At 35.7% G+C, this 26,069-nt stretch overlaps 8 protein-coding genes, 1 non-coding gene and 1 pseudogene across 11 annotated transcripts; 6 read left to right on the plus strand and 4 right to left on the minus strand.

Moving 5' to 3' along the window:
• Window positions 66-3,356, plus strand: LOC104731111 (cytochrome b561, DM13 and DOMON domain-containing protein At5g54830). Its single transcript, XM_010450381.2, has 2 exons — window positions 66-282; window positions 381-3,356. The coding sequence occupies exon 2, from the start codon at window positions 422-424 to the stop codon at window positions 3,140-3,142; it is 2,721 nt and encodes a 906-aa protein (XP_010448683.1). The 5' UTR covers window positions 66-282; window positions 381-421; the 3' UTR covers window positions 3,143-3,356.
• On the minus strand, window positions 3,565-5,485 carry LOC104731120 (septum-promoting GTP-binding protein 1-like). 2 transcript variants are annotated; one of them, XM_010450393.2, is made up of 6 exons: window positions 5,054-5,485; window positions 4,834-4,951; window positions 4,580-4,679; window positions 4,438-4,477; window positions 3,977-4,060; window positions 3,565-3,844 (listed from the first exon to the last, which is right to left on the minus strand). In XM_010450393.2, the coding sequence occupies exons 1-6, from the start codon at window positions 5,402-5,404 to the stop codon at window positions 3,674-3,676; spliced, it is 864 nt and encodes a 287-aa protein (XP_010448695.1). In that variant the 5' UTR covers window positions 5,405-5,485; the 3' UTR covers window positions 3,565-3,673. The 2 variants fall into 2 exon arrangements, 1 of the variants encoding a protein (XP_010448695.1); XR_758557.1 differs by having other exon boundaries at window positions 3,664-3,844; window positions 3,977-4,056.
• Window positions 7,779-9,741, minus strand: LOC104731132. Of its 2 annotated transcripts, XM_010450415.1 has the most exons (3): window positions 9,462-9,741; window positions 8,680-8,783; window positions 7,779-8,569 (listed from the first exon to the last, which is right to left on the minus strand). In XM_010450415.1, the coding sequence occupies exon 3, from the start codon at window positions 8,487-8,489 to the stop codon at window positions 7,947-7,949; it is 543 nt and encodes a 180-aa protein (XP_010448717.1). In that variant the 5' UTR covers window positions 8,490-8,569; window positions 8,680-8,783; window positions 9,462-9,741; the 3' UTR covers window positions 7,779-7,946. The 2 variants fall into 2 exon arrangements, with proteins under 2 accessions (XP_010448717.1, XP_010448709.1); XM_010450407.2 differs by lacking the exon at window positions 8,680-8,783 and having other exon boundaries at window positions 9,462-9,740.
• Window positions 9,931-11,471, plus strand: LOC104731146. The gene is made up of 2 exons (XM_010450427.2): window positions 9,931-10,223; window positions 11,099-11,471. The coding sequence occupies exons 1-2, from the start codon at window positions 10,064-10,066 to the stop codon at window positions 11,377-11,379; spliced, it is 441 nt and encodes a 146-aa protein (XP_010448729.1). The 5' UTR covers window positions 9,931-10,063; the 3' UTR covers window positions 11,380-11,471.
• LOC104731154 (probable folate-biopterin transporter 4) lies at window positions 11,894-14,241 on the plus strand. The gene is made up of 7 exons (XM_010450439.2): window positions 11,894-11,974; window positions 12,249-12,376; window positions 12,475-12,696; window positions 12,787-13,236; window positions 13,318-13,515; window positions 13,602-13,739; window positions 13,831-14,241. The coding sequence occupies exons 1-7, from the start codon at window positions 11,894-11,896 to the stop codon at window positions 14,093-14,095; spliced, it is 1,482 nt and encodes a 493-aa protein (XP_010448741.1). The 3' UTR covers window positions 14,096-14,241.
• On the minus strand, window positions 14,440-14,511 carry TRNAM-CAU. The gene has a single exon. It is a non-coding gene; the product is annotated as a tRNA-Met (tRNA).
• On the minus strand, window positions 15,264-16,653 carry LOC104731161 (annotated as a pseudogene).
• On the plus strand, window positions 19,626-22,439 carry LOC104731172. The gene is made up of 7 exons (XM_010450463.1): window positions 19,626-19,998; window positions 20,349-20,489; window positions 20,601-20,966; window positions 21,054-21,299; window positions 21,389-21,481; window positions 21,723-21,923; window positions 22,018-22,439. Exons 1-7 carry the CDS (start codon window positions 19,651-19,653, stop codon window positions 22,231-22,233), a joined length of 1,611 nt encoding a protein of 536 aa, XP_010448765.1. The 5' UTR covers window positions 19,626-19,650; the 3' UTR covers window positions 22,234-22,439.
• Window positions 22,659-23,945, plus strand: LOC104731179. Its single transcript, XM_010450474.2, has one exon. It carries the CDS (start codon window positions 22,687-22,689, stop codon window positions 23,869-23,871), a length of 1,185 nt encoding a protein of 394 aa, XP_010448776.1. The 5' UTR covers window positions 22,659-22,686; the 3' UTR covers window positions 23,872-23,945.
• Window positions 24,029-25,910, plus strand: LOC104731188 (CRS2-associated factor 2, mitochondrial). The gene is made up of 5 exons (XM_010450486.2): window positions 24,029-24,598; window positions 24,835-24,962; window positions 25,083-25,308; window positions 25,397-25,524; window positions 25,597-25,910. The coding sequence occupies exons 1-5, from the start codon at window positions 24,106-24,108 to the stop codon at window positions 25,705-25,707; spliced, it is 1,086 nt and encodes a 361-aa protein (XP_010448788.1). The 5' UTR covers window positions 24,029-24,105; the 3' UTR covers window positions 25,708-25,910.

Consider the following 26,069-nt stretch of genomic DNA (forward strand, 5'->3'; position numbering starts at 1 on the left):
AAAAAAAAAAAAAAAAAAAAAAGTTTACTTGAAAAATCACATTAGTCAATTTAAAATCTTAACTCATAAAGTTTGACAAAAAAAAAAACAAAAAATCTTAACTCATAAAGCGAAACCACATTTGCGAGAAAAGATCCTTGAAGCTGTTTTGGTTATCAGAAGAAGAAAAGAAAGAAAAAAAATCGAAACTTTAACCCTCAGATTGAAATCGAAAGCACGGATCTTTCTTCAAATCTGCAGGAACTCATTCATGATTTCGAAGATCTGTTTATCAAATCTAAGGTAAAAAAAATCTAAAGTTTTTGATCGCAATTTGTGATTTTGGTTTTCCAGATCAGAAGCTTCATCGAGTTGAGTTATTATATATACTGTGTTTGCAGATCTGGGTTTAGTTTGTTAATTTGAACAAAACCCAACAACCATGTGCGATCAAAGACCAATTTTTCTAAGGTCTCTCGTGCTGTTGGGTTTCTTCCTCTTCTCTACAATTGGAGAAGAATGCTCCAATACTAGCTCATTGGTTGGTCACGAGTCTGAGTTCAAGATGTTACAGCACCAGCTTCGTGGGGTTTTCACTGTTGTTGATGATTGTTCGTTTAGGGTTTCTCGTTTCGATATGCTCTCTGGTTCTGATGTTCATTGGTGGGGTGCAAGGAGTGCTGGTTTCGAGAATATGACTAATGATGGCTTCGTTATCTCTGATCAGAAGCTGAATCAAACATTCAAAAACTCGTCTTTTATTGTTAGGTTGTTTGGTAATGTTACTTGGGATAAGTTAGGAGTGGTTTCGGTTTGGGACTTACCTACTGCTTCTGATTTTGGTCATGTTCTGCTCTCTAATGGGACTGAGTCAGATACAAAAGCTGAACCACCTCCTTCAGAGAGTAAAGATGTTGCTGAGGGGAAATCGAATAGGAGTGAGCCCTTTAAGGCTCCTACCATGTTTGATAATTGTAAGAAGCTTTCTGATAAGTATAGGCTTAGGTGGAGTTTGAATGCAGAGAAAGGTTATGTTGATATTGGTCTTGAGGCTACAACTGGTTTACTGAACTACATGGCGTTTGGTTGGGCTAAACCGAACTCTACATCAAACCTGATGTTGAATGCTGATGTTGTGGTTACTGGGATTAGAGAGGATGGCTTCCCTTTTGCTGATGATTTTTATATCACAGAGTCTAGTGTTTGCTCTGTGAAGGAAGGTACAGCTACTGGGGTTTGTCCTGACACTGTGTATGAAGGGTCAGATGCAGTTGGTTCTTCGGTGAATAACACAAAACTTGTTTACGGGCATAGGATAGATGGAGTTTCGTTTGTTAGGTATAGGAGACCGTTGAATGATAGTGATAATAAGTTTGATTTTCCTGTGAATTCAACTCAAAACCTGACTGTGATTTGGGCACTTGGGGTGATCAAACCACCAGATGTTATTAATCCTTACTATCTCCCTGTGAACCACGGAGGTGTGGAATCAGAAAACTTTGGGCATTTCTCGCTTAATCTTTCTGATCATGTGGATGAATGTTTGGGACCATTGGATGCAGACAACAAGTATGATCAAGATGTGATCATTGCTGATGCCAATGCACCTCTTATTGTCACGGCTGGACCATCTGTGCATTATCCGAATCCTCCAAATCCTTCCAAGGTTCTGTATATTAACAAGAAAGAAGCGCCTGTGTTGAAAGTTGAAAGAGGGGTTCCTGTGAAGTTTTCAATAGAAGCAGGACACGACGTTTCTTTCTACATAACTTCAGATTTTCTTGGTGGGAATGCTTCTTTAAGGAACAGAACTGAGACAATCTATGCTGGTGGGCAAGAAACTCATGGAGTACTGGCGAGTCCGTCGGAGCTGGTTTGGGCTCCTAATAGAAATACACCTGACGAACTCTATTACCATTCTATTTTTCAAGAGAAGATGGGTTGGAAGGTTCAGGTAGTTGACGGGGGACTTTCAGATATGTACAACAACAGTGTTAATCTAGATGATCAGCAAGTTAAGTTCTTTTGGACCATAGTAGGGGATTCCATATCGATCGCAGCTCGTGGTGAGAAGAAAAGTGGGTATCTTGCAATTGGTTTCGGTAGCGAAATGGCAAACAGCTATGCTTATGTTGGCTGGTTTGATAGAAACGGAACAGGGCATGTAAATACTTACTGGATTGATGGAGCATCCGCTTCCTCGATCTATCCTACAACCGAAAATATGACATACGTGAGATGCAAATCCGAAGAAGGAATCATCACATTGGAGTTTACACGTCCCTTAAAACCATTATGCAGTCATCGAGATAGACCAGAATGTAAGAATATGATCGATCCAACAACTCCTCTTAAAGTGATATGGGCAATGGGTGCTAAATGGACAGATGGTCAGTTGACTGAGAGAAACATGCACTCGGTTACAAGTCAGAGACCTGTCCGTGTAATGTTAACACGTGGATCCGCAGAAGCGGATCAAGATCTAAGACCAGTCCTTGGTGTTCATGGATTCATGATGTTCCTTGCTTGGGGAATCCTACTTCCCGGAGGGATATTATCCGCTAGATACTTGAAACACATCAAAGGTGATGGCTGGTTCAAGATCCATATGTACCTTCAATGTTCTGGACTAGCCATTGTCTTCCTCGGTCTCCTCTTTGCAGTAGCTGAGCTTAACGGGTTTAGCTTCAGTTCAACGCACGTCAAGTTTGGTTTCACAGCCATAGTTTTAGCTTGCGCACAGCCCGTGAACGCTTGGCTAAGGCCTGCGAAACCTGCTCAAGGAGAACTAATCTCTTCGAAACGGTTAATATGGGAGTATTCTCATTCGATCGTGGGTCAATCAGCTGTTGTAGTTGGAGTTGTTGCGCTTTTCACTGGAATGAAACATCTGGGAGAAAGGAATGGAGCGGAGAACGTAGATGGGCTTAACTTGGCTCTTGGTCTATGGGTCTTCCTTTGCGTGGTTACTGTAGCGTATTTGGAGTATAGGGAACGAGGAAGGATAAGAGCGAGGAATCTGAGCAGAGGGAATTGGGTATTGGGGAATGTTGAAGAAGATGATTCGATTGATCTAATAGACTCAAGAGGTGGTTTCAGAGATAAAGATGATGATGATAGAAATGGAGGGAGGATGGAGATTCAGTTAGAGCCGTTGAAATAATAGTAACTACTTTTTTGGTTTACCGATTCTTTTTTGTTTTATCTTTATTTTTTTTTTTACATTACCGAACAAGAAAAAAAAAGAAGCAAGAGGAGTTTTTTTTGTCTTTTACATATAAATGCAACGGTCGATATATATTGTATCTATGCATCAGAATTGTATACTTTGAGCAAATTTGAGTTATATATATATACTACACATTCAGTTTTGAGTATTTCTTGGCTCGAGCCTTTCACTCTTTAGTGTTCAGCTTCGGTTTGTTGAAATTGTCCGTTTATGGTCGGTTTGCGCGCAAAATTTGGCAACAGTTTGCTTTACAAATTTGACCCTCTCAAACAGTTCGTTCTACAAATTCAATTTCCATGCCATCGTTTCACATTTTACATGAAAATGCTTAAAATTAATATTACTTTTCAACTATATATTTTATAGACGATTTTCATTCAACTAATTTTTAAGGATTTATGTACAAAAATGGTCAATAATTTAGAGAGAAAAAAAAAAAAAAAAAATGGTAGTAGCTAGACTAATTTAGGAATCATAGTCGATAATGGGTTCACCTAAGGTTAAATTTCTGTCGATCTTCCAAGGCAAATTAAAAAGTTTAGCCAAAATGAATTTGAAGATCTTGTTCACATTTATGTTGTGTGTAGCACTTGAAAAGAACAATGATGCCTTCATCACCTTCGCGTATGCTCTTGCCTAGTAGTATATCAAATAAAACCAAAATTAAATTAATTAAATTATCCAAAAATCCATATACCATCATGAAAACGTAAAATATGAAAAGGGTCTCTAAATGGAATTGGCTAAGTTTATATGATTGGTATATACCTGAGTGACAATGGTCCACTGAAGATTGGGTGGGAGACGAACGAAATCATCAAATTTTGTTCCTATTAGAATTGGAATGGCTGTCTGATACAAAGAAAACAAAACAATAAAATACCTTTAGAGAAAAGCATTACGTTGGAATCAGATTCCAAAAATTGTATAAAGCATTAAGCATTCCACTAATAAAAAATAGTCGGTCGAAACCAAAGCAAACAAACCAAACAAAAATTATGGGCATCGAAAACTTTTTATAATTCCTTTAAGCATCAGTTTTTCTTATTAAAAATTGACATCGAGGGTTAGATGTATGATACAACTCAAATCGAATTTGGTTTTTGTTACTTTCTACAGTAAAAATCCAAAGTAAAGAGACAAAAAAAAAAAAAAATCAACCAAAAACATATATAGTCATACAGATAGATCGAAGGATCTCTATTAAACAAAAACATAATAAAACGTACCGTGTTCCACTTTCTTGCTTGGCTATACCACCCGAAGACACTGCAAAACAAAACAAAACAAAACAGGACAAAGATGTCAGAGTTAAAACAAAAAATTTGATTACCTTTTTTTAATAGAAAATTTATGAAGAAATTAGAAAACCTGTTAAGAGTGGATCGACTGGTTAGATCAAACATGAACAAGATTGCTACTGCGTCTTTACAAGCTATTGGTATATGATCTTTTGACCTCCTTTCATCACCTACAGTAATCATTTATATATATATATATATATATATATATATATATGATCTCCTAATTAACAAAAAGTATTTGCCAACACACTCCTTCTCACTAATTAACTAACAATCCATAAATCTTGGTTTAAATAAATATTAATCTGATGAAAGACTCACCTCCTACATCCCAAATGCTAAACGAAATTGTAACTCCTTGAACATAAAACGTTTTGTCCATCAAATTCAAACCCGTCATCTCCAAGAACCCTTGGTTCTCATCTCCAACATACTTTATCTTAAATATATAAATAAAGAAAACATGAGTGTTAATAAGTTAATTAAGTAATATGATAAAACAGTAATTAAAAGTTTAACAACAAGATTATTCCATACTTACTACAAAAGTAGTCTTCCCTGTTTGACAATCTCCTAACAAGCTGATCTTGAGACTAACCAAATCTGAATCCGAACTTGAACCAAATCTTCTACCGGAAGAAACAGTAGGTTCTGTCGTAGTTTCGTCGTCGAAGATATCGCCGGAAGTGGAAGAAATCCGGTGAACGATTCGACGGTAAAAAATAGGTTTTTCGATGATACTTGAACAAGAAACGAGTTTTCTCCAAAGAAACCTAAAAAAATCTCCAAAGATTGATACCTTCTCGATGACTCTCCATTTTATGTTCACGTGAACTATTTTCCGGCAGAAAGGAGTCATCTTTCCGGCGATCTCATTGACTTTCTCGGCCATTAATGAAACAGAGAGACAGAGAGATGTGATCTTCTTTTTCTTTTTCTTTTTGGCTTTCACAAGCTCACATCTTTTTTTTTGTTCGCTTTGCTTTTATGTTACAGTGTCTTTGGAAGTTATCGGTTATATGAAATTGGTAGTTGACCCGTCTCCTCGTGAAACACCGAAACTACCCCTAATTTGATGCGTTTTTTTGCTTTTCGGATTTAACTTTTAAGGGTAATATAGTCAATTCTCGAGCTAATCATCTCACCATGGAGTAAACCCCAAGTGTACGTGTCACTATTGCTCGCTAGTCGCTAGTTATATCATTTGATTGTTCGTTCCATCATCTTTTGTTCTTTTGTCAACATTTGATTATTCGTCAAAAACTAATCTTTATTGATAAGTATTGTCCTATAGTTTGTACTTATTTGAATATTATTCATCTATATTATATGTTCCTACAATGTTTTGTCATTTGCAGTGGCGGACTCATTTGATTAACTATTCCAATGTAATACTGTATATATGTGAATAGTAGAAAAAACAAACCGTTACATGACTGTTGTCGAAGAAGATAAAGCCGTTTCCAAATGGTAGCTCCATTTGAAACACAAAGCACGAGAATCTTGAGAAACGTTCTGTTGAAGGAAACAATTTTGTGATTTTTTTTTTTGCCTTTTGTTTTAAATGGGCAGAAAAAGTAGTTTCGTAAAGAATGACATAAGTAAATAAAACATATGTGGTCGACCATCGATGTACTTCACGTTGGTTGGATCTATGTCACGTTCACTACTTTCTATTTATTAATCTCTAGAAGACTAGCTAGCTACAAGAGGTTCAACAGTTTTTTTTTTGGGTTTTCATTATTTACTTCCAATCTAGTTAACATTTATGTAACTTTGAATGCATGTTCGTTTATGAACAAATAATGATACAGCCACATCAATCAATTCGTAATAAAATTATATTGACTATCAAGATCAATAGAATCTAAAAATTTATGATTAGAAAATCAAAATATTAATGTCATAGCTTTTGTAGTTACTTAATAGGGACATTTCAAACACACGCACAATAGAAGAATCCGTTGTCGGCTTGTCCGTCTCGCTGCTTCTTATATTAACACTTCTAGACCTTAGTTTTCTCAGCAATATTTCTTAGTTTTTATGTTTATTATACGTCGATATAACATAGGGTTTGATGAGAGTTATACGTATTTCGAAACCATGATATAGTTAAAGGTTTTGTTTTGTATCTTGGACATTTTTCTTGAACAATTTGATATATATATTATATGATTGTCTCAGACGTATTTTTTGTTTGGAAATGTAGAAAGAATCTAGATAACGTGTTTGTTGTCATGGAATCTTTATCTTCAATCTGAAACTTCGTCTAGATGATATAGTTAAAAAGTGAAAATCATAATTGTTTTTAGTCCTGCCTTTATACATGGTCCAATATTATATATAGGTGTATACATACATCTAAAGATAATGGTCTAACCACTTGAACCACCCAAATTAATATGTTGCTGATTCCGAATCACAATACAACACATATATTTTTTCCAAGAGTTCTGAATTACTTAAGTATATGTTTATTGTAATTGGAGTTGGTTGATAATGATAATATATTAGTAATTTCTTTGTTGGTGGAGTCTAACATCACGAAATATTTAATCTCAATACTTGTTAATAATTTGATATTTTTCTTAACCAACTTTATCATTAAATAAATTAATAAAATCCACTGAAATATGACTTTACTAAATCATCTTTTATTAATCATAGAAATCAAACATCTTATCAATAATACTCGTTTATTCACAAATAAATGATTTAACATAAGACCACAATATATAAGTTGATCGTACAATAACAATATCTAAACTCTCTATTCCTCGGTGAGTTGGTTCAATATGTATATCTATCTAAAGATATTGAAGATGAATCTCTATAAGGTAATTTTATATACAATAAGATTAAGAAAGAACCAATTGATGCGTTGGACCACGTGGATGCGCATCGAAAGGGACTTGATCAACTTATGGAACTCATGATGATAGGTGTTTGTCACCGAACATTCAAGTTCGATGATGTGGCTTGTCCTAACTAACCAAATCTATTTAATTTCTTGTTTTTTTCTTCTCAATTACCAAAATCGGAATTGTAGAAGACAAAGAGAATGCCAAAGTGCTAACGTACCTAAAACTAATTTTCTCTATAATCCTCGAAAGCTCAGTTTCATCTACTCTTCTTTATTAGAAGCACATATTTTAGTGCGTCTATTTATGTATCCGCCCATTATAGTCATTTCATTTTAGGTGAAATTAGCTAAAAACCCTTAATATAGGGTGATGAACCTAGACAAATTAGATAACGTTACTTCCTGGTTCAATGCAAAAAACAAAAATGAATGTAATGACCAAAGGTTCGTTTACAATTACATTGTTGGTTTGACAAAGAAAGCTTACATTGTGATTTGGTGTAAACCGATTCATACCGGATATACAAACCAGATATGGCAGTGTAATAGGGCTAAATTTGCAGAGCTCTTCTTAACCAATGCTCTCATTGAGTTTAGAGAATCCAAGCTTTTTGAGTCTACTGGTGATTGGATTAGCCCAAGCTCGATCCGGATTCCCGCATTTCACATCCACAATGTCCACAATGTTCATTCTCTTCTCCCTTCTAGGGGTTCCTTGTAACGATACATTATCAGAGCCAAGCATTGGAAGCTGATGAGTGCTTTTGGTATTGTGACCCTTTGGTGTTCTAACATTATCAGAGCCAAGCATTGAAAGCTGATGAGTGCTTCTGGCATTGTGACCCTTTGGTGTTCGAACATTGTTGTTGTTGCTGCTGCTGCTAGCTTCATCTGATGATTTTCTTGGTTTTGTTCTTCTTGGAGTTGAAGAAGAAGATGTGCCACAGTCTACTGAGACAGGGATAGTTGTTCTAATGGGTCTCGTTGTGGGAGTCTGAGGTGAAGGTTGTTTCATGGAGTCTAGCTCTCGAGTCATTAACGTTGCGACTGTTCCCGTTGCTCCTATTTTTATCGATCCTCCTCCACCTTTGATCAGTTCAAGCTTCTGAACCATTATGAATGTTGTAAACTTTCTTTCGCTTCAGCGACTCTCTTGGAGGGATAACTTCTTGAGTTTTGTCCAGCTTCAAGGGTCTGAAAACAAATCAGAATAAGCAAACAAAGCATCAATCTAGAAGAATTAGTAACCTTATTGCAGCACATCAGAAAGCAAAAAAACAAACAAAAAATACGCCACTAGTCACCAGAGTTTTGCAGTCTTTAAATGGTGAATACATGGTTTTCAAATTGAGGTATATCCAAAACGATTTAGTAGCTCAAGTTTCCAACTTAGCAAACTTTGAAGGACCTGAGAATTCCATAGATAGCACTAATGTGAAGTTGCAAAGCTCTAAGCTAATAACAAGCACACTCTAGAGGAACAAACCAATTGTGTACTGCACCATAACTAAAGTCTTTGACTTTCAAGAACCTGAGTAACAAATTTGATAAACCCTACATGTATACCAGTTTCAAGCCATATCCAGTGGTTTTAATGTAAAAGAAAAGAAAGATGAATAAGCTGCGAAGAAAAGCATTAAAGCTATCTACAGATACTAGACATGACACATTTGAATAAAGAGCTTGGAAGCACATAATTACTATGCCACTGGTTCTCTTCATCAACTATTTAGTAATTAGATGTTTCAACAGATTGATTGAAATAGAAGGTTTGAACTTGAAGCAATGTAATGTCATCACAGAAACGAATCAACTTTACTATCAAAAACCAATCTCTATCAATCTAAAGCAAGAGAGAAACACAAGAGTTATATAGAGAAAAAGAAACTAGTGATTTGAAGTAAAACAAACATGAAAACGACATTTGAATGATTCAAAACTTGACCAGTCACATTCAACAGCGAAGAAACTAAGGCCAAAGGGTCAAATTCACATAAGAGCAAACACAGATTCACCTAGATGAATACAACCCCAAGCTAATAATCTAGATCACCATTACAATGGATTCACACACAAAAAAGCTTACCGATTTATAAACGATCAAGTGAGCAGAAGAAGAGAAAGCCCAAACCCTTAATCAAATTTCAAAACTTTTAGAACTCGGCGATGTAATTGATCGAACTGGGTTCAGACTTAAGAACAGCATTGAACAATTTTAGGTATACGAATAGGAAGTAAAAATCAAAACTTTTAGGTCTTCTGATTGGTTTTGAAATCTGAGGTTTCTTGTGGAGCGTTATGGATTAAGCAGCCACTAGTCAACGTTTCTTGATTACAGTGTAGGAGGAGTAGATTGCTCCAATCATTTTTATTGGACTTGGAGAGTAATAATGTTTAACTTTTCATGAACAGTTAAGAAACATATGTAAATTGTAATAAAAGCCTTAAACTTTGAGTTTCTTACAATTTTTAGCCTTTAGTTATCAATCGTATCATAATAATACGTATTTGGAACTCTCTTTATGAGTTAGAGGGTTTTAAAACACTTGCCGACAAAACGTAGAAGTAGGTAGGTGGGTGTATTAGCTCCGGCCAATTCAGTAACAAGTTCTGTTGTTTGCTAGGGTCGTGTGTTTTGTCTCAGGGAGAAGCGCGAAGAGATTAAAAAGATTAGACCTTTTCGCTTTCATGGATTCGAAGTCGAGAAATTTCGTGATGGGTCTGTTTGTTGTGACTGCGATCTTTCTAGGTTCTGGTGTCGACGCTTGGACTGGTGAGATTCGTGGTAGAGTTGTATGTGATGTCTGTGCTGATTCTTCAATCGGACCAGAAGATCATGTTCTTGAAGGTTCGTTTCTCTTATCTTTCTGATATGTATTTCTCTTTAATCTGTTTTTCGATTGTAAATTATTTGGGTTTAACTGTGTAGAACTCTGGTTTCACGTTTTCAGTTGTGGTTCTTCAAAGTGGGTTACAGTTTATTTTCGATAGCAGTTGTTTCTAGTGATTCTCAATTAACAAATTGGTATGAATTTATACATTAGCATCATCTTACTGCAATTTTGGACTCGGAAGACATTAATTTAGTTATACAGATTAGTCTATTAGTTCACTTTATAGCCGAACTTTTGTTGGTTACTCTTTGTTCTTCTTTCTTGAGAAAATAGTGCATATCTATACAAGAGTGTTTGTGCAGTTTCTCCATATTCATATTGAGTTTTAGTAATTGCATGAACCAAATTTAGAGGGGGTTTATCGTTTATATCATCTCTTGTCTCTCTGGAACTTAGAAATTTGGTATGTTCATCATCCTTGTTTTGTGTTTTTGGTTGCACTTTTGTATTTATCCGATAGTGTTAATGGTTTTTGCACATTTATGTTATGCTTCTATGTGAAATCTTGTCAAATTTTTCTGATTCATATTTAGTGTTCTAAATCACATGAATCAAACTTAGAAGTGACTATGGTTTGTATTAGCCCTAGTTTGTATAATCTCCATGTCCCTCTGGAACTTAGTAATTAGCTTATTCATCCTTTTCTTTTTTCGGCTAATGGGTTTTCCACTATGCGGGATTGCTTAGAAGCCACTCACTGTGTTTACTTTGAAGATGAAGACATATCACTATTCTGCTAGTCTAATAGATTGTACTGTTTTACTTTCTTAAACAAATTTCTGAGTTGTTTTTGTTGTTCAATCCTTCTTGTGTGTGTACATATTAACAGGAGCTGAGGTTGCGGTTCTCTGCATAACAAAATCTGGAGAAGTAGTAAACTACCAAGCTTTCACAAACTCAAAAGGTGTCTACACAGTTGCAGAGACAATGCCAGAGAGCGAACGTTGGGACGCTTGCCTTGCGAGACCCATAAGCAGCTTCCACACACCTTGCAACCGCTTACACCAAACCAATACCGGAATCAAATTCACTTACAACCGCCCTTCCGGTTACTTCCATGCCGTGAAACCGTTTGTGTATCGTCCCCAATATGCTCCTTCTTATTGCTGATTGATTGATTCAAAGACTCTTTGTAAAAACTCCTTGTATAAGTTGTAATGATAGAGAAAGATTGATAAATTATGTATTACTATGAGATAGCATGATTAATGTCTTAATGATTTAAAGGATGAAGAATAAAGTCGTAATCAGAGTCAAAGGCAGACTAGTCTCACAAGGCGGTGACGGGGGAGATAAAGAACAGATGATGTTGAATAGGTCCTAATGACGTGTCCGAATGTTATAGGATGAACGACGTGGCTCGCGCTTTTTATTGGATGAAAAGACGAAAATATCCTTATGTTTATTCTTTGCGTCAGTCAACTGAAAAAATTGAATTGTCCTTCTCTGGGACGAAGGAAGGAACCCATAAATCTGGGAAATTATTAAAAAAAAACAAATCGTTATGAGAAGTCGAGATTGAGACGAGGAGGAGGAGGAGGAGGAGGACAAGATTCTGATGAACCGTAGAAGAAGAAGAAGAAGCTGAGAACGTGTTTTTGTCTGATTCTTTGCAATTAAGAAGATGATACATTGGTTGAAGCAGCTGCGATCGGCGTTTGGCTTCGCGTTTCTGTGGCTCGTTTGTCTCATTTACTTCACTCAGGTCTGTTTCATTCTCTGTTTCTATGACTCATCTGCCTCATCGCTTTTTCAAATTGGAAGCCTCTGATACGTTATTTGGGATACAAATATATATATATCGCGGTTTCCTCTGTTTTCGTGTGTTTTGAGATGATCAGATCACCGTACATTTGTTGAGATCGGTTTGGTTAATTTCATGTTATTGGTGATGGAGGAGCTTAGGGTTAGATATAGAAAACTGCATTTTTTTGTTTTTGTTTTTGCTGGATTGTGAAATTTGTTTTTGCATTTTATAGGGATTTAGATCGTTTGTGTGGACAGCTGTTTCATACCAGCTCAAAGACAAGCTTCAATTATCACCATCAGCTTCTCAGTTTGTCTTTTCTGTAGCTTTCTTCCCATGGAGCATTAAACCATTATATGGGTATGTTATCTTCTTCATCACCAATACAGTGAAGTGAGTGTTGGAGCTTTGTAGTAATGATATGTTTTTGTTTTCTCTCTCTTTTGTGATTTTGGTAGGATTATCTCAGATTGTATACCGATTAAAGGGAAAAAGAGGACGCCGTATTTAGTGATATCGACTGTGCTCTCTCTTGTACCATGGCTCTTGCTTGGTCTAGATTCAACCTCTCGAAGTTCCAGTCTTTATCTGATGATTCTCTTGACTGTACAAAATCTTGGATCAGCTATGGCTGATGTTGTGGTAGATGCTATGATAGCTGAAGCTGTGAGACTTGAAAAGTATGATTCTATGTTCTTTACTTTCTGATGATACACACTTAGGATACTTAGTTCATTCGTTGAGTTATATGTTCTTTAATTGTTTATCAGGGCCTCGTTTGCTGGAGATCTTCAGTCTGTCTCATGGTTTTCTATGGCTGTGGGTGGAATATGCGGTAGTCTATTAGGAGGCTATGCGTTAACCAACTTGAAGATAGAAACAATATTCCTCCTTTTCACTGTACTACCGGTGCTACAGTTATTATCATGTGCTCTGGTTGAAGAAATTCCTGCTAACAATGAACCAATCCCCGAGATGTTGGATTCTAACGAGTTTGAAGAGAAAAGCAAGATGAGCAACGATGATAACTATCGAGATACAAACAAATCCAATACAAGAAGAAGGAAGGGGCAGAAGAAAGGTAAAAAAGGAGGAGCTTCCAATGGAAAGTCTGAGACACATAAGAAGCAGTCTAAGTCTTTAGCTTCACAGTGGTTCCAGTCACTGAAAACAGCCACTTTTGGCTTGGTCCGAGCATTCAAGCAACCTATCATTTTGAGGTAATATATCTGATACGCTTCCTTGAGTAAGTTGCTGTTAAAATGTCTCTTTCTCATTTTTACTTTTCTTTAATATTACAGACCAATGGCGTGGTTTTTCATAGCGCATATCACTGTACCAAATCTCTCTACCGTCATGTTCTATTACCAAACCGAGGTCTTGCAATTGGATGCTTCTTTCCTAGGAACAGCTCGTGTTGTTGGTTGGTTAGGTCTCATGATTGGTACCTTTATCTACAACCGGTATCTGACAAATATGACTCTACGCAAGTCTCTCTTGTAAGTCTAAATATTTCCCACACACATCGTTGCATCTCAATATTTTCCATTCTTTAAGTGATCTAATCAATAAAATATCATCACAGGTTTGCGCACATCGGGATTTCTATAACGATACTCCTCGATATGGTTCTAGTATCAAGAGCAAATGTGGGCTATGGAGTTTCAGACAAGACAATGGTGCTCTTCGGATCAGCTCTAGGTGATGCCATCAATCAACTCAAGTACGTTGTTTTCCCCCATCTTTATTTCCTCTAGAAATGGCCTTGAAGAAGAATAGTAAATCTCATAAGCATGCTTTTGCTTAAACCGCAGGTTCATGCCGTTCTTGATCTTGTCTGGTCGTCTATGTCCTCCTGGGATCGAAGGAACACTCTTTGCGCTGTTTATGTCGATAAACAACCTAGGAAACACAGTTGGGTCGTTCATGGGAGCAGGACTGGCTTCACTTTTGGGAATATCTTCAGGATCCTTTGATAATATGTTTATGGGATTAGCCATTCAAGTGTTCTGCACTTATATTCCTGTAATGTTTCTTTTCTTGATTCCAAAGGAAGCTACAGGAGTATCTGCATCATAGGCCAGAAAGAGAGAGTAAAAGCTAAATTTCTAATTAGATCAGAGTTTTTGGATTAATTTGGACATCACTTTTTGACGTTTTTAAAGGCCACATCAGAGATACACAGTGGAGAGTTGTTATATACTACTAAACACTTTATACAGACATATTTTTTTTGTCAATCTTACTTCAACCCAAATATGCATAATGGAAATTTACCTAGGTTGGAACCAAAACAAATTCAAGTTTCTTGCAATGATCTTATTTATTCACAATAAAATTACGTACATAAGTGGTTTAGTTTTTCTCTCCATATGCAGCTAATCAACAGTGTTTGTTCTCAAAGAAAATGAAAAAAAAGAATATATCAGAGCCAGGTTTCGATCCTAGGACCTGTGGGTTATGGGCCCACCACGCTTCCGCTGCGCCACTCTGATAATTTTGTTCATAGTCGTACAAGCATTAATTTTAACATTACTATTTCCTTTAAAGCTCAATTTCAGTTCTTATGTGCTAAAGTTGGAGGTGATCCATTGGGGCATGTGCATCAGTTAGGACTGATATTTGGTCCTTCAAATATTTTATTCTTATTTTAAGAGTTTCTTAGGTTTGGTATAGCATTGGTGTCCTTGGTTCCCTGAAAAAAAAATAGTATTTTTAATTTAAAAAATTAATTATTTAAATAAATAAGTAAAAACATATTAAAGTTTTAATTTAAATAAAACATATAACATTGACATTAAAAACATAAGAAAATTACAAAGTTACAAAAACTTGAAAAAAAAACAAAATATACAATTAAAACATAAAAGATAAATCATAATTGGATTGGATTGTTTTAGTTTTAGTGGTAAATCATAATTCTAATGATCTTCTCCAATGGTTTCTACAAGATTATTGCAAAACTTGCAACATGTTTTCGACATAATATTTTCCCAAGTTCCTAATAAGAACTTAAATTTGCGACGGCTTACATAAGTCGTAACAAGTTATGACAAATTTGCGAAAAGAATGTAGTAGCAACTAATATGGTTTAATTAATGAAAACAGAGACAGGGATGAAAAGAGCAAATATTTGTAAATCAGAAATGTAAACCAAGATGAAAACTCAAAGTCAATTTTAACAACATAAATAACGAATATGTGGATTGTATATTGCAAATGCAAGAATTATAAAAGAAACAGCAGATAGAGTATTGGAAATACAGGGAACAAACACCCTCAAGTGACTAAAATCTACAAGACAAGGCAAGTGTTCAATAAAACCTCTGTATCATTTTGACATTTACAAGAGTTACATAAGCGAGGAGGACCATCCATGACATGTAACCTCAAACTCACTCTCATGTTCATTGCAAAAACCAAGACTGGAAACTGAAAGGATGCGACTGAGTTGATTTACAAAAACAGTGGTCTGTTTCAGGTGTATCTAGTAACTACCAAAAACCAAAGAAAATCAAGAGAATCAAGAAGAGACAGAGATCCTTAAAAGAGCTTAGCGTTTTTCATCCAAAGAGCTCGACGGAGGCGCTTAGATTGTTTCCTGAAATGAAATGCATTATCTTTGCATTGTTGCTGTTTTATCAACAAGAAGCTCAATCCTATCACCTCTCTCCATTATCTTCTCAATGTTCTCAACCATGACTGATCGAATCTGTAAAACCCGAAAACACAACAATGAGAAAGCTAATACACTTAATAAGAATTAATACACATCCACCAAAAACAGATATAGAGAAGCATATGAGCTAAAGAAGAATTGTTTACCTCACTGACTTCTCCTCTAACACGATTGAGAGTATCAACACTAGGATTACTAGAGAAGAACTCCATCTGCTGATGCAAAACCCTTGAGAATTCATCATTCATTGCATAAGCTGGAGCCTGATGCGCCACTTTTCTATAGTTTTTCATAAACCTCATATGAATATCTTCCAAATACGAAAATGGAATCCTCCCTACAAAATCCAATCACCACCAACACCAACACCATAAACATAAAGAGAAGACCTTAAAACTACAAAATCAAATACAAGAAAAACTTCAAATCCATGGCAAATTTCAATAACCATAAATCTCAAAACATATCCAACGATTGGGAGAAAAATCTTACTTCCGAAGGTATCATTGGCCATACAGAGAAAGGTAAGACCATAGGATCTAAGAATATGGAAGATGTAACGGTCTAGTGAGAAACAAAGTCTTTCATCGGCCATCTCCAGTGAAAGCTTCTCGAGGATCCGTCGCACCACGGCGCCTGTGTTTCCCGTAACGGCGCTGAATTCCGCTAATACCACCTGGTGAGATTGGAACCGGCGGATACTCTTCTAGATGATACCGCAGATTGATTCGTCTGACGAAATTAACTACCGGGAAAACAAGTCTCCGTCGAGAGAGAAAGAAACAAGAAAGAGAGAGTCGGAGATAAAAAAAAAAAAGAAGTCGATGAGGAAAAAACAACACAAATATCTCACACGCAGACACGTGTAACGACGGACAATGGAAAAAACGTCCCCTACGAAGGAACGTTTCTTCGATATATATCGAAATTAGATTTAAATTAAATCACTTAATTGCAACGGACGGTCTTCAAGGACACCGATGCAAATGCCCTTAGCTTCAAATAAAAGGTTTCTAGGATGAGTTGCTAGGAATTGGGTTGACCAATACATGTGATGCTTTTGGTACCAAAACTCTTGTTTTTAACACTTTATCTCAGGAGGATCTTGCAATGATCGATGGTGGTATACATGTCAAACGTCGATACTGGTCCCTTGGGCATGTGTTTTATTAATGTTTATGCATCATGGAGCTGATTATACGTAAATGATACCAACTCTTCTTTAGAGTCAACAATGGAATTCACTTGTGTGTTTTGTCATCATGAGTTGAAAAAGGTCTAATGTAAATAAAATTTGGCAAATAAAACTAACCATTTTGTTTTTAGGCTCTTAGTTAGGTTTTTAGCAAAAAAAAATCAAAATTAAATCTAAGAGCAAGCGCAGTACAAGATTTTGAAAGAAATTCTCCTAAAAATAAATCAATAAAATATTTAAAAGTAAGAGAGATATATAAATGATTTTCGAAAGAGAACTTTTGAAAAGAGGAATTTCTCAAAATACTACACTTCAATTTTTTTTTCCAAAAATACCACAAAAGTTTTAATTTCCAAAACTATTACAAAAAAAAAATTGATTGTTGTTATCCCCTATATATTAATAGAGGAACTTTTTGACAAAAAGCTGAGTTGTCAGCATTACAGAGCTCATGATACTATTTCTTTTATTTGTCATCAGTTTTTAAAAATATTTACATTTATTTACCATTGTATTTTTTCAAAAATACAATTAACACCCAAAATTAAATTTTTATATTATCTTTCTAACTTAATTATATCCTTTAATTATATTTTCATAAAATCTTTAAAATGAATTTTAAGAACCCTTTGTTCATACGATATAATAATATAAGATTGATAAATAACTCTCACTGGTTAAATTTTAATTATTATACAATTTTTTATAGATATATATTACACAATCGAATTTTAAATATTTTAATTACCCATAAATATAATAGATTTTGTAAATAAAAATTACAGTAAAAATATTAAATAATTATTTTATACCGCACTATGTGCGAGTTGTTACCTAGTTATATTTATAGTCGGTTTTGGACTAAAAATAAACCATTAATATAAAGAGATATGTGTAAACTATCGGTGTAAGGAAAAAATGAACCAAATCATCTGCATCAATGTCGTGCACTTTAGAGAAGTCAATTATTATTTGTAAAAATAGACTGCCACCATCGTAGTAGTGTTGTTGGAGGTGTAGACTTGCATACCTTCAACAGTGTTATCACCATAAATGAAATATAGAATCTTATAAATCATCGTATTATCTCATAATAACATTACCACACATAACAAAAAAATTCCAAAACTTACCAGATTTGGAACCTTCGATCATTAGAGTAAATAAATATAGCAATCTTATAAATCATCATTATCATCGCATAATAATATCATCACAAATAACAAAAAAAATCCAAAAATTATCAGATTTAGAATGGAAAAATGCTAAAAAAAACCTGAAGTTATTAAAATTTAATAATTAATTAAATAACCGGGATAAAATTGGAATTTTGATTTTGTTGAAAAATCGTGGATATGAAAATAACAACACTAATTATTTTGGGTTTTAATGACATGGTTTTATTATTTGGTGTATTTTTATTCCAATCTAAAACCATTGGCTATTAAACTTCCAAATAAAAATAACTTCGGGTTTTTTTTGGCATTTTTCCCGATTTAGAATCTTCGAAAGTTGCTTTGTTTACGGTCACTGCCCCAATAATAGAGTTGCATTTATATACATGAAAAAAATCTTACTTATTAATAATTTAGTATAGTAGTATATGTATCAAGAATCATTTCTTATCAAATAAATCTACAACATATAAGAAATACACATTTTACTACTAAAACAATTGTGTTAGTTTGATGCTTATGTAGTTATGCAGAGAGTCAGAGTCTCACGAGACTTTTTAGTTTTATGTTTTTTTTTTAAAAGGTAAAGCTTGAGGTGGGCATTTTAAATTTCGGGTTTGTTTTGGATTATGTTATACCAAATTAGAACTTAAATTATATAATTTGATTCGGTCAATCTGAAGGGGAGTGAAGAGACCTACGATGAACATATATAAACGTTTCAAGGCTACACAAAAGTTAATCGAAGATTTGATTAGTTGCTTTGAAAATTCGATTTCTTTGTCTTGTAATTATTTTAATATTTTGGGAGTAGATTTTATAATGGAAGAAACGGCGACGTGCCTTGCCTTCTAAATTTGGACGCCATTGAAACATACATACTTCAAGTATGTACACGTTATACCAACGATGACGCAACGTAATTAGATGATGACATTGGGGGATTGAGTTGGGAATGGGATGTCAAATTCTGGTTGATTTTTGTATGTTGCGGTGTACGCTAAATCCCTCTATCGTGAATCTATGTACAATGTGTTGTAAGATCATGCAAACCTCGTTGAACATATTTGGATGATGTGATATTAACTGTGATGGGTGAGTTGTGATATTGTGTACGTGCAAACTGATTTCTTTGTAATTAAAATCTAAACAAATTTCATAATCCTTATGAAATCTTTTCAAAAAAAGTAAAAGAAAATATATAAATTTGTGTCCAAACCTAGTGACACCAAAAAGACAAAATAAAATATAATCCAATCAACTAGTAATCACTAATCACATATGCATATTCATGATATTATTTTAAGTTTGGAACATATTTTTTCTTAAAGAAAAAAGAAATTTACTTTAACTGTTTTTGAGATTAATTCCTTTGTTAGCAAAATTTTGTGATAAGATTTTATAATTAGTAGTAGTAAATTTAATTCCAAAATAATTAAACTTGCCAGTTGCCACTTTTATACGGAAGTTATTTTTTATTTTTATTTTTTATTTTTATTTTTTATTTTTTGTTTGTTTTGTTTCTTAATATAAATAAATTTGATTTTAGTATCGTGGAGAGACTAGGAACCCAAAATAACAAAACATGGCGTCTTCATCTTCCTCATCATCATCAACAACATCGTCTTCTTCGCTTCGCTCTTTGTTAACCACCATCTTCGTCCTACTGTTTCTAATTGTATCAACCGCTGAATCGGTGAAATCGCCGTTTCATCCACGCGATCTGCTTCCGCATTTGCCCAGACAAGTCTCGTGGCCGATTCTAAACTCTCTATATGGAGCCGCTGATCTGCTTCCTACTTTCATCGGAACAGCGAGTTCAGGGAACGATTCCGTTCAGTGGAAAGGTGCTTGTTTCTTTGAGAACACGGCTACGTTGGAGTTTCATAATAAGTCTGGTAGCGAGTTTGGTGGTGGCACGCTTCACATTAAGGTTTTAAATTTGTTTCCTTTTGTGAACTGTGATCGTTTTGTTTGCTTCTTTAGTGATTTTGGGAGATTTTTTGTATATGGGCCCTTTTCCAATTTTGACTTTTAGAAACTTCAATTGTTTGACCGTTAAGTCTCTAGAAATTTTAGGGTTTTTTGAATCCGGGAATTTAGGAGAAGATTTGGGGTTGTATCTGATCTTCAAGTTTGGATTTTTATGAGATTATTATGTTGGAGGCTTCCCATAAGAAACCATTTTCGAATATGGTATAATCTGTGTTAGTTCTGTAGTTTCTTGAGAAGCTAATTTTACTGTATTTGATTTTGTTTGTGTGTGTGTGTGTGTTAATGAAGGCGGATAAGGCGCATAGTTGGACTTGTATGGATCTTTATGTGTTTGCAACTCCGTATCGTGTGACATGGACTTGGTATTTCATTTCTCGACATCATACTGTGGAGTTTCCGGAGTGGGATGGTAAAGCTGAGTATGAATATGTAAGTTGTTGTTCGAATTTTGTGGCGATATCTCTTTTGGTTTCTTTGATTTTAAGGATTTTATATCTATGTAGTTTGGTTGATGTGTTTTGGGTTTCAATATTTGATCAGGTTAAGAACAAAGGAATTTCGATATTCCTTATGCATGCAGGGATGTTAGGAACACTTCAAGCACTGTGGGATGTTTTCCCTCTCTTTACTAATACTGGTTGGGGGGAAAGCGCTAACCTTGCGTTTCTTGAGAAACATATGGGAGCTAATTTTGAAACTCGCCCTGAACCATGGATTACGAATGTTACTACTGATCAGATCCAATCCGGTGATCTCTTAGCTATTTCAAAGATCCGTGGGAGGTGGGGTGGTTTTGAGACTCTTGAGAAATGGGTGAGTGGGGCATATGCTGGTCATTCCGCTGTTTGCTTGAGAGACTCTGAAGGAAAACTATGGATTGGTGAGTCCGGAAATGAAAACGAAAAGGTAACAAAACTTCAAAGTGCTGCCTAAAGGTTTAAGTTTTAACTACAACAAGATTTCTTTTGTTGAAGGTTTCTCTTTTGGTTACAGGGAGAAGATGTAATAGCGATATTACCATGGGAAGAATGGTGGGAATTTGAACAAACAAAGGATGACTCGAACCCTCAGATTGCATTGCTACCTTTGCATCCTGATGTTAGAGCCAAATTTGACGTTGCTGCTGCATGGAAATTTGCTCGCAGCATGGAGGGTAAACCATATGGTTATCACAACTTGATTTTTAGCTGGATCGATACCATTAGTGAAAACTACCCGCCTCCTCTAGATGCTCATCTTGTATGGTTTTCTTTTTCCCTTCTTACAATTTTTGTCTGGATGAATGAGTACACTTTTCTAATTGGATTATATTTGAGTTTTTCTTATAGGTTGCATCTTTCATGACTGTTTGGAGCAAAATGCAGCCTGATTATGCTGCTAACATGTGGAATGAAGCCTTGAACAAAAGACTAGGAACAGAGGTATTAACATTTTTGCTTGTTTCTATATACCTTTCGAGCTCTTACTTCTTCATCAATTAGTTCGATTGTTATAATCACCCTTAATTCTAAACATCTTCATAATTCATAGTTGATTATGTTTACTTAGTGTTTGTCCTCATTTGAGATGGTCTTAATATTGATACATTTTTCTCTGCTATTATAATTCTTTTTCCTTATCCCTTGTCCTTTCTCTTCTTATTTAACATGGTCTAAACTGCAGGGTCTTGATCTTTCTGATGTACTGGTGGAAGTAGAGAAGCGCGGATCCTCATTTGACAGATTACTGGCAGTTCCCGAACAAGACGATTGGATATACAGCGATGGTAAATCAACCTCTTGCATTGCTTTCATTCTCGAAATGTACAAAGAAGCTGGCCTGTTCGGTCCACTTGCTAGTTCTATTCAAGTCACGGAATTCACGGTAAGAACCAATCATCAATACACAGTCTCTGTTTCCATTCTCAATTGCAAAACCCTTCTGACCATGGCCATGTTTTTCTCTCTTCAATCTGCAGATCAAAGATGCTTACATGCTCAACTTTTTCGAGACCAATGCAAGTCGTCTTCCTACATGGTGCAATGACAATGACAATGTGAAGCTTCCTTACTGTCAGATACTTGGGAAATACAGGATGGAACTTCCTGGTTACAACACCATGGAACCATACTCGCACATGAACGAACAATGTCCAACTCTCCCTCCAAAGTACAATAGACCAGATAACTGCTAGAATTCAACTCTTATCTCCCTCAGATGTTTGTTTGATTTTAGGTAAAAGTTAATGTAATCCCCGTTGAAAACTCAACAATTACTTTATCTGTTTGTATATATCATTCAGGTTTGTAGTATCTGCTCTGCTCATCACGTAACTGTTTGGATATTATAAATCCAGTGATACACAGCAATAGAAATCTAAAGTTTTTATCTTTTGAAAGCTTGAACATACTCACTCATTGGTGTTTCAGTTCAAGCTTTTCAAATATACATCACTTCAGTGTTCCGTTGCGGCGGCTCCAGAAACGATTTGGTTTTGGTTTCATCAATCTAAAATTAATTTCAATTGTAACGTAGTCTTCTTCCGGTTTAATTTTGGTTTATATGGCTCTTCCGGTTTAATTTGGTTTATATGGCTCTTCCGGTTTAGTTAGCTCATCTTCGTCGTAGCTAAGCTTTTCGAATCCTAATGAGCGTGATGTTATCAGGACAGATGATGGGCCATGTCGTGGCCCGAACTCAGCTGATTCTGCCTCGAGGTAACTTCGCCGATTGTATACGGTGTCACGGCGTGAGGGTTTCACAAACCCTAAAAATGGGGTCAAAGAGATCCACTTGCCTTTCCTGCGATAAACCAAGCCAGCTCTGCCTCTGCAAGAAGATGCGAGTTCCGTGTTTCGATAACGAGGTGAGTGTTACTATTCTTCAGCATAGTCTCGAGAGAAAACACGCGCTTAATTCAGCTCGAATCGCTAGATTAGGGCTTAAGAATGTTAGTGTGACCACTGTTTTCGATGTTCATGACGAGGCAGAGTTCGTAATCAGGGTTATTGGATCGGGTTGCAGCAAGATTGATACGAATTGTTCGGATTCTGACTATAGGGTAGAGAATGGAGCTTCTTTGGAACTTGATGGTAGCTCTAAGTTAAGTAGTAGCAGTGTGGAGAAGTTAGAATTTGAGAACATTGGTAGGTTGGGATTTGCTGAAAGTTTGAAGCTTTCTCAACATTCAGGTGAAAGTTCTTGTCAGGATTCACGGGTTACAGATCAAAAGATAGGTTCTTGTGAAGAAGGTAAATCAGAAGATCTGATAAGAATGTGTATGAAGAAACATGGTGTCATCAGCAATATCTCACACTCTTTAATGGTTGAAACCACTGTAGAGAATCCTAGTTTTGATCATATACTGGCTTCTCCTGCAGCCATGGATGTCTTGGCAAAAGGGTTTGTGGTAACAAAGTTTTCAGAAGGGAAGCTAGAATTCGAGCTTGAGGTTCCTCCTGGATCAGCACTGTTGTTCCCGAGCGAGGAATCAGTTAAGATCAATGATCTTAGACAGAAAGAAGAGTTGAAGCTAAAGAATCTGATTGTTCTTGATGGGACATGGTCAAAGGCAAGAAGAATATATCTTGAGAATCCATGGCTTAAGATTTTATGTTGCCATGTGAAACTGGAGATCGAAGGTACAAGTTTATACAAAGAAGTTCGGCGGCAGCCAAGAGCTGGATGTTTGTCGACAATAGAGAGTATTGTATACGCGATGAAGGAGATGGGCGAAGATCCTAAAGGTTTAGATAATATGTTGAATGTTTTTGAATCAATGGTTGAAGATCAAAGAAGATGTAAAGATGAGAACTTTAATAAGATCATCTAAAAAGACAAATTGACTTTGCTGTTGTAACAACATGTAAGCTGAACAATTATGCTAAAGTTTGTGTCATTTTTTAATTGGGTGAATAATAGAAATATAAGTATTGCGGGTATTAAGCAGGAAACTTTCATATTTATGGGTCAAGATGTAAATTGGAAAATTATACTTGTTCAGTAAAACTTTTGGTAGCTTCAAAATTAAAGCCCTACGAGAAAGCTCAGAGTGTTTCGTTTCTGAATGTTTCCAATTCGCAGAACGCTAGCAAAAGAGCCAAAGGATTCGTTTTTGTTGTTGTGTAATCTCCGAGCTCGATTTGTATCTACAGATAACTGTGATCCACCATTTTCGCCTCTCTCAAAACCCACTAAACCTTCTTCAGAGAAGAAGAAGAAGAAGGAAACGAAGCAGGAACAGTCGTCGGAGCTGGTAAATAAAACGAAGATTCCGGTGATTTCAGACCTCCCTTTTGATTTTAGGTATTCGTATTCAGAAACAAACCCGGAAATTGAACCAATTGGATTCCGTGAACCGAAACGGTTTTCTCCGTTCGGACCGGGTCGATTGGACCGGAAATGGACCGGGACTTCCGCATTGGCTTCGCCGGAGATTGATCAGAGCCAATGGGCTGAAGAGAGGGAAAGAGTTCTCGGCGAGCCTTTGACTGATGAGGAAGTTACGGAACTTGTTGAACGGTATCGGCATAATGATTGTTCTCGGCAGATCAATCTCGGTACAGTTTTGAATTTTTTAGCTTAGTTTGATTCATATAAACTTCAAAGTTTAGAGCTTTATTCATTGTTTCTTTGGGAGTTTGTGATCTTTGGTGAGAATTATGAATTCATGTTTCCTCATTTTGTGATATAAATCAAATTTTAAGAATTGAGCTTTGAAACATATGTGATTGGTGTCCTCTAAAGCTTTCTTCAATCAAACTGGTTTATGATTTGTTTGTGGTATCATTGTTAGGGAAAGGTGGTGTGACACACAATATGATGGATGACATTCATAACCATTGGAAGAAAGCTGAGGCAGTGAGGATCAAATGCTTAGGAGTACCTACTCTTGACATGGACAACATATGTTTCCACCTCGAGGTAAATGTTATTAGATCTCAAGAACACAGCTCTGTTTTCTTCTGTTTCTTCTTCTTTTTTATATGATCTGATTATAGAAAGTGCTCGTCCTCATCTTACTGTAGTTGTGTTTCTTGACAGGAAAAATCTGGTGGAAAGATTGTATACAGAAACATAAACATTCTAGTTTTGTATCGGGGAAGGAACTATGATCCTAAGAATCGTCCCATCATACCACTCATGTTGTGGAAGCCTTATCCACCGATATACCCAAGACTTGTAAAGAATGTAGCCGATGGGTTAACATTTGAAGAAACCAAAGAGATGAGAAATCGTGGGCTTCATTCTCCTGCCCTAATCAAACTTAGTAAGTAGTTACTTACATTCGTCGCAAAGTTCTTGGTCATTTTTCTTGTTTTTCATCAATTTTTATTGGCTTAATGTGTTGATTCCAGCTAGGAATGGTGTCTATGTTAATGTCGTGGGAAGAGTGAGAGAGGAGTTTGAAACAGAAGAGATTGTGAGACTAGATTGCACTCATGTTGGTATGAGTGACTGCAAACGAATCGGTGTGAAGCTAAAGGTAATCTTATTTGTTTACTTGCCTTGTGAGATTCTTTATGATTAATCTTTAATGTTGTGAACAAAATTGCAGGATTTGGTTCCATGTGTTCCCTTATTGTTCAAAGATGAGCAGATCATACTCTGGAGAGGGAAGAGGAAGGGTGAAGAAGAGGTTGTTGCAAACATTGATCCAGAACAATGATCATGGTGACCTGAACAAATCCAACTGTAAACCAAAACTTCTCATCGTTACAACAAACTTTTTAATTCTAGGTTCATACGTCTTAATCAAGAACTATGCGTATTGGTAGAATTGACTTTAACTTAGACTAACATCGGACCAGTCCAAACGTTGTTGTTTATGAAATTGACTAAACAAATTATTCCTTCTAAAGCTCGTGTGATTGAACTTTTTATAGTGTAGTATCAATTTTACAAGTTAGAACACCAACCATGTTCAATTAGACAATTACTCTATATCGCCGGTTCAGAACCTAACCGGTCAATAGTATAACAAATAATGGGCTAAGATTAACATTAAAATATTGGGCCTAGAAGAAAAAG

The sequence above is a fragment of the Camelina sativa genome, chromosome 2, assembly GCF_000633955.1.
Source record: "Camelina sativa cultivar DH55 chromosome 2, Cs, whole genome shotgun sequence".
Classification (NCBI taxonomy): Eukaryota; Viridiplantae; Streptophyta; class Magnoliopsida; order Brassicales; family Brassicaceae; genus Camelina; species Camelina sativa.

What these genes read in the sequence shown, in the direction of transcription:
- LOC104731146 (XM_010450427.2), top strand. Translation starts at nt 10,064, where the DNA reads ATGGATTCGAAGTCGAGAAATTTCGTGATGGGTCTGTTTGTTGTGACT. An exon ending in AGAAGATCATGTTCTTGAAG is followed by an intron (nt 10,224 to 11,098) that starts GTTCGTTTCTCT and finishes ACATATTAACAG; the next exon opens with GAGCTGAGGTTGCGGTTCTC.
- LOC104731154 (XM_010450439.2), top strand. Translation starts at nt 11,894, where the DNA reads ATGATACATTGGTTGAAGCAGCTGCGATCGGCGTTTGGCTTCGCGTTT. An exon ending in GAAGCTGTGAGACTTGAAAA is followed by an intron (nt 12,697 to 12,786) that starts GTATGATTCTAT and finishes ATTGTTTATCAG; the next exon opens with GGCCTCGTTTGCTGGAGATC. An exon ending in GATGCCATCAATCAACTCAA is followed by an intron (nt 13,740 to 13,830) that starts GTACGTTGTTTT and finishes CTTAAACCGCAG; the next exon opens with GTTCATGCCGTTCTTGATCT.
- LOC104731188 (XM_010450486.2), top strand. Translation starts at nt 24,106, where the DNA reads ATGTTTCCAATTCGCAGAACGCTAGCAAAAGAGCCAAAGGATTCGTTT. An exon ending in TTCTCGGCAGATCAATCTCG is followed by an intron (nt 24,599 to 24,834) that starts GTACAGTTTTGA and finishes TATCATTGTTAG; the next exon opens with GGAAAGGTGGTGTGACACAC. An exon ending in TCCTGCCCTAATCAAACTTA is followed by an intron (nt 25,309 to 25,396) that starts GTAAGTAGTTAC and finishes TGTTGATTCCAG; the next exon opens with CTAGGAATGGTGTCTATGTT.
- LOC104731120 (XM_010450393.2), bottom strand. Translation starts at nt 5,404, where the DNA reads ATGGCCGAGAAAGTCAATGAGATCGCCGGAAAGATGACTCCTTTCTGC. An exon ending in TAGCATTTGGGATGTAGGAG is followed by an intron (nt 4,680 to 4,833) that starts GTGAGTCTTTCA and finishes TGATTACTGTAG; the next exon opens with GTGATGAAAGGAGGTCAAAA. An exon ending in AAGCAAGAAAGTGGAACACG is followed by an intron (nt 4,061 to 4,437) that starts GTACGTTTTATT and finishes TCTTTGTATCAG; the next exon opens with ACAGCCATTCCAATTCTAAT.
- LOC104731172 (XM_010450463.1), top strand. Translation starts at nt 19,651, where the DNA reads ATGGCGTCTTCATCTTCCTCATCATCATCAACAACATCGTCTTCTTCG. An exon ending in GTAAAGCTGAGTATGAATAT is followed by an intron (nt 20,490 to 20,600) that starts GTAAGTTGTTGT and finishes ATATTTGATCAG; the next exon opens with GTTAAGAACAAAGGAATTTC. An exon ending in CCGGAAATGAAAACGAAAAG is followed by an intron (nt 20,967 to 21,053) that starts GTAACAAAACTT and finishes TTTTGGTTACAG; the next exon opens with GGAGAAGATGTAATAGCGAT.
- LOC104731111 (XM_010450381.2), top strand. Translation starts at nt 422, where the DNA reads ATGTGCGATCAAAGACCAATTTTTCTAAGGTCTCTCGTGCTGTTGGGT.
- LOC104731179 (XM_010450474.2), top strand. Translation starts at nt 22,687, where the DNA reads ATGAGCGTGATGTTATCAGGACAGATGATGGGCCATGTCGTGGCCCGA.
- LOC104731132 (XM_010450415.1), bottom strand. Translation starts at nt 8,489, where the DNA reads ATGGTTCAGAAGCTTGAACTGATCAAAGGTGGAGGAGGATCGATAAAA.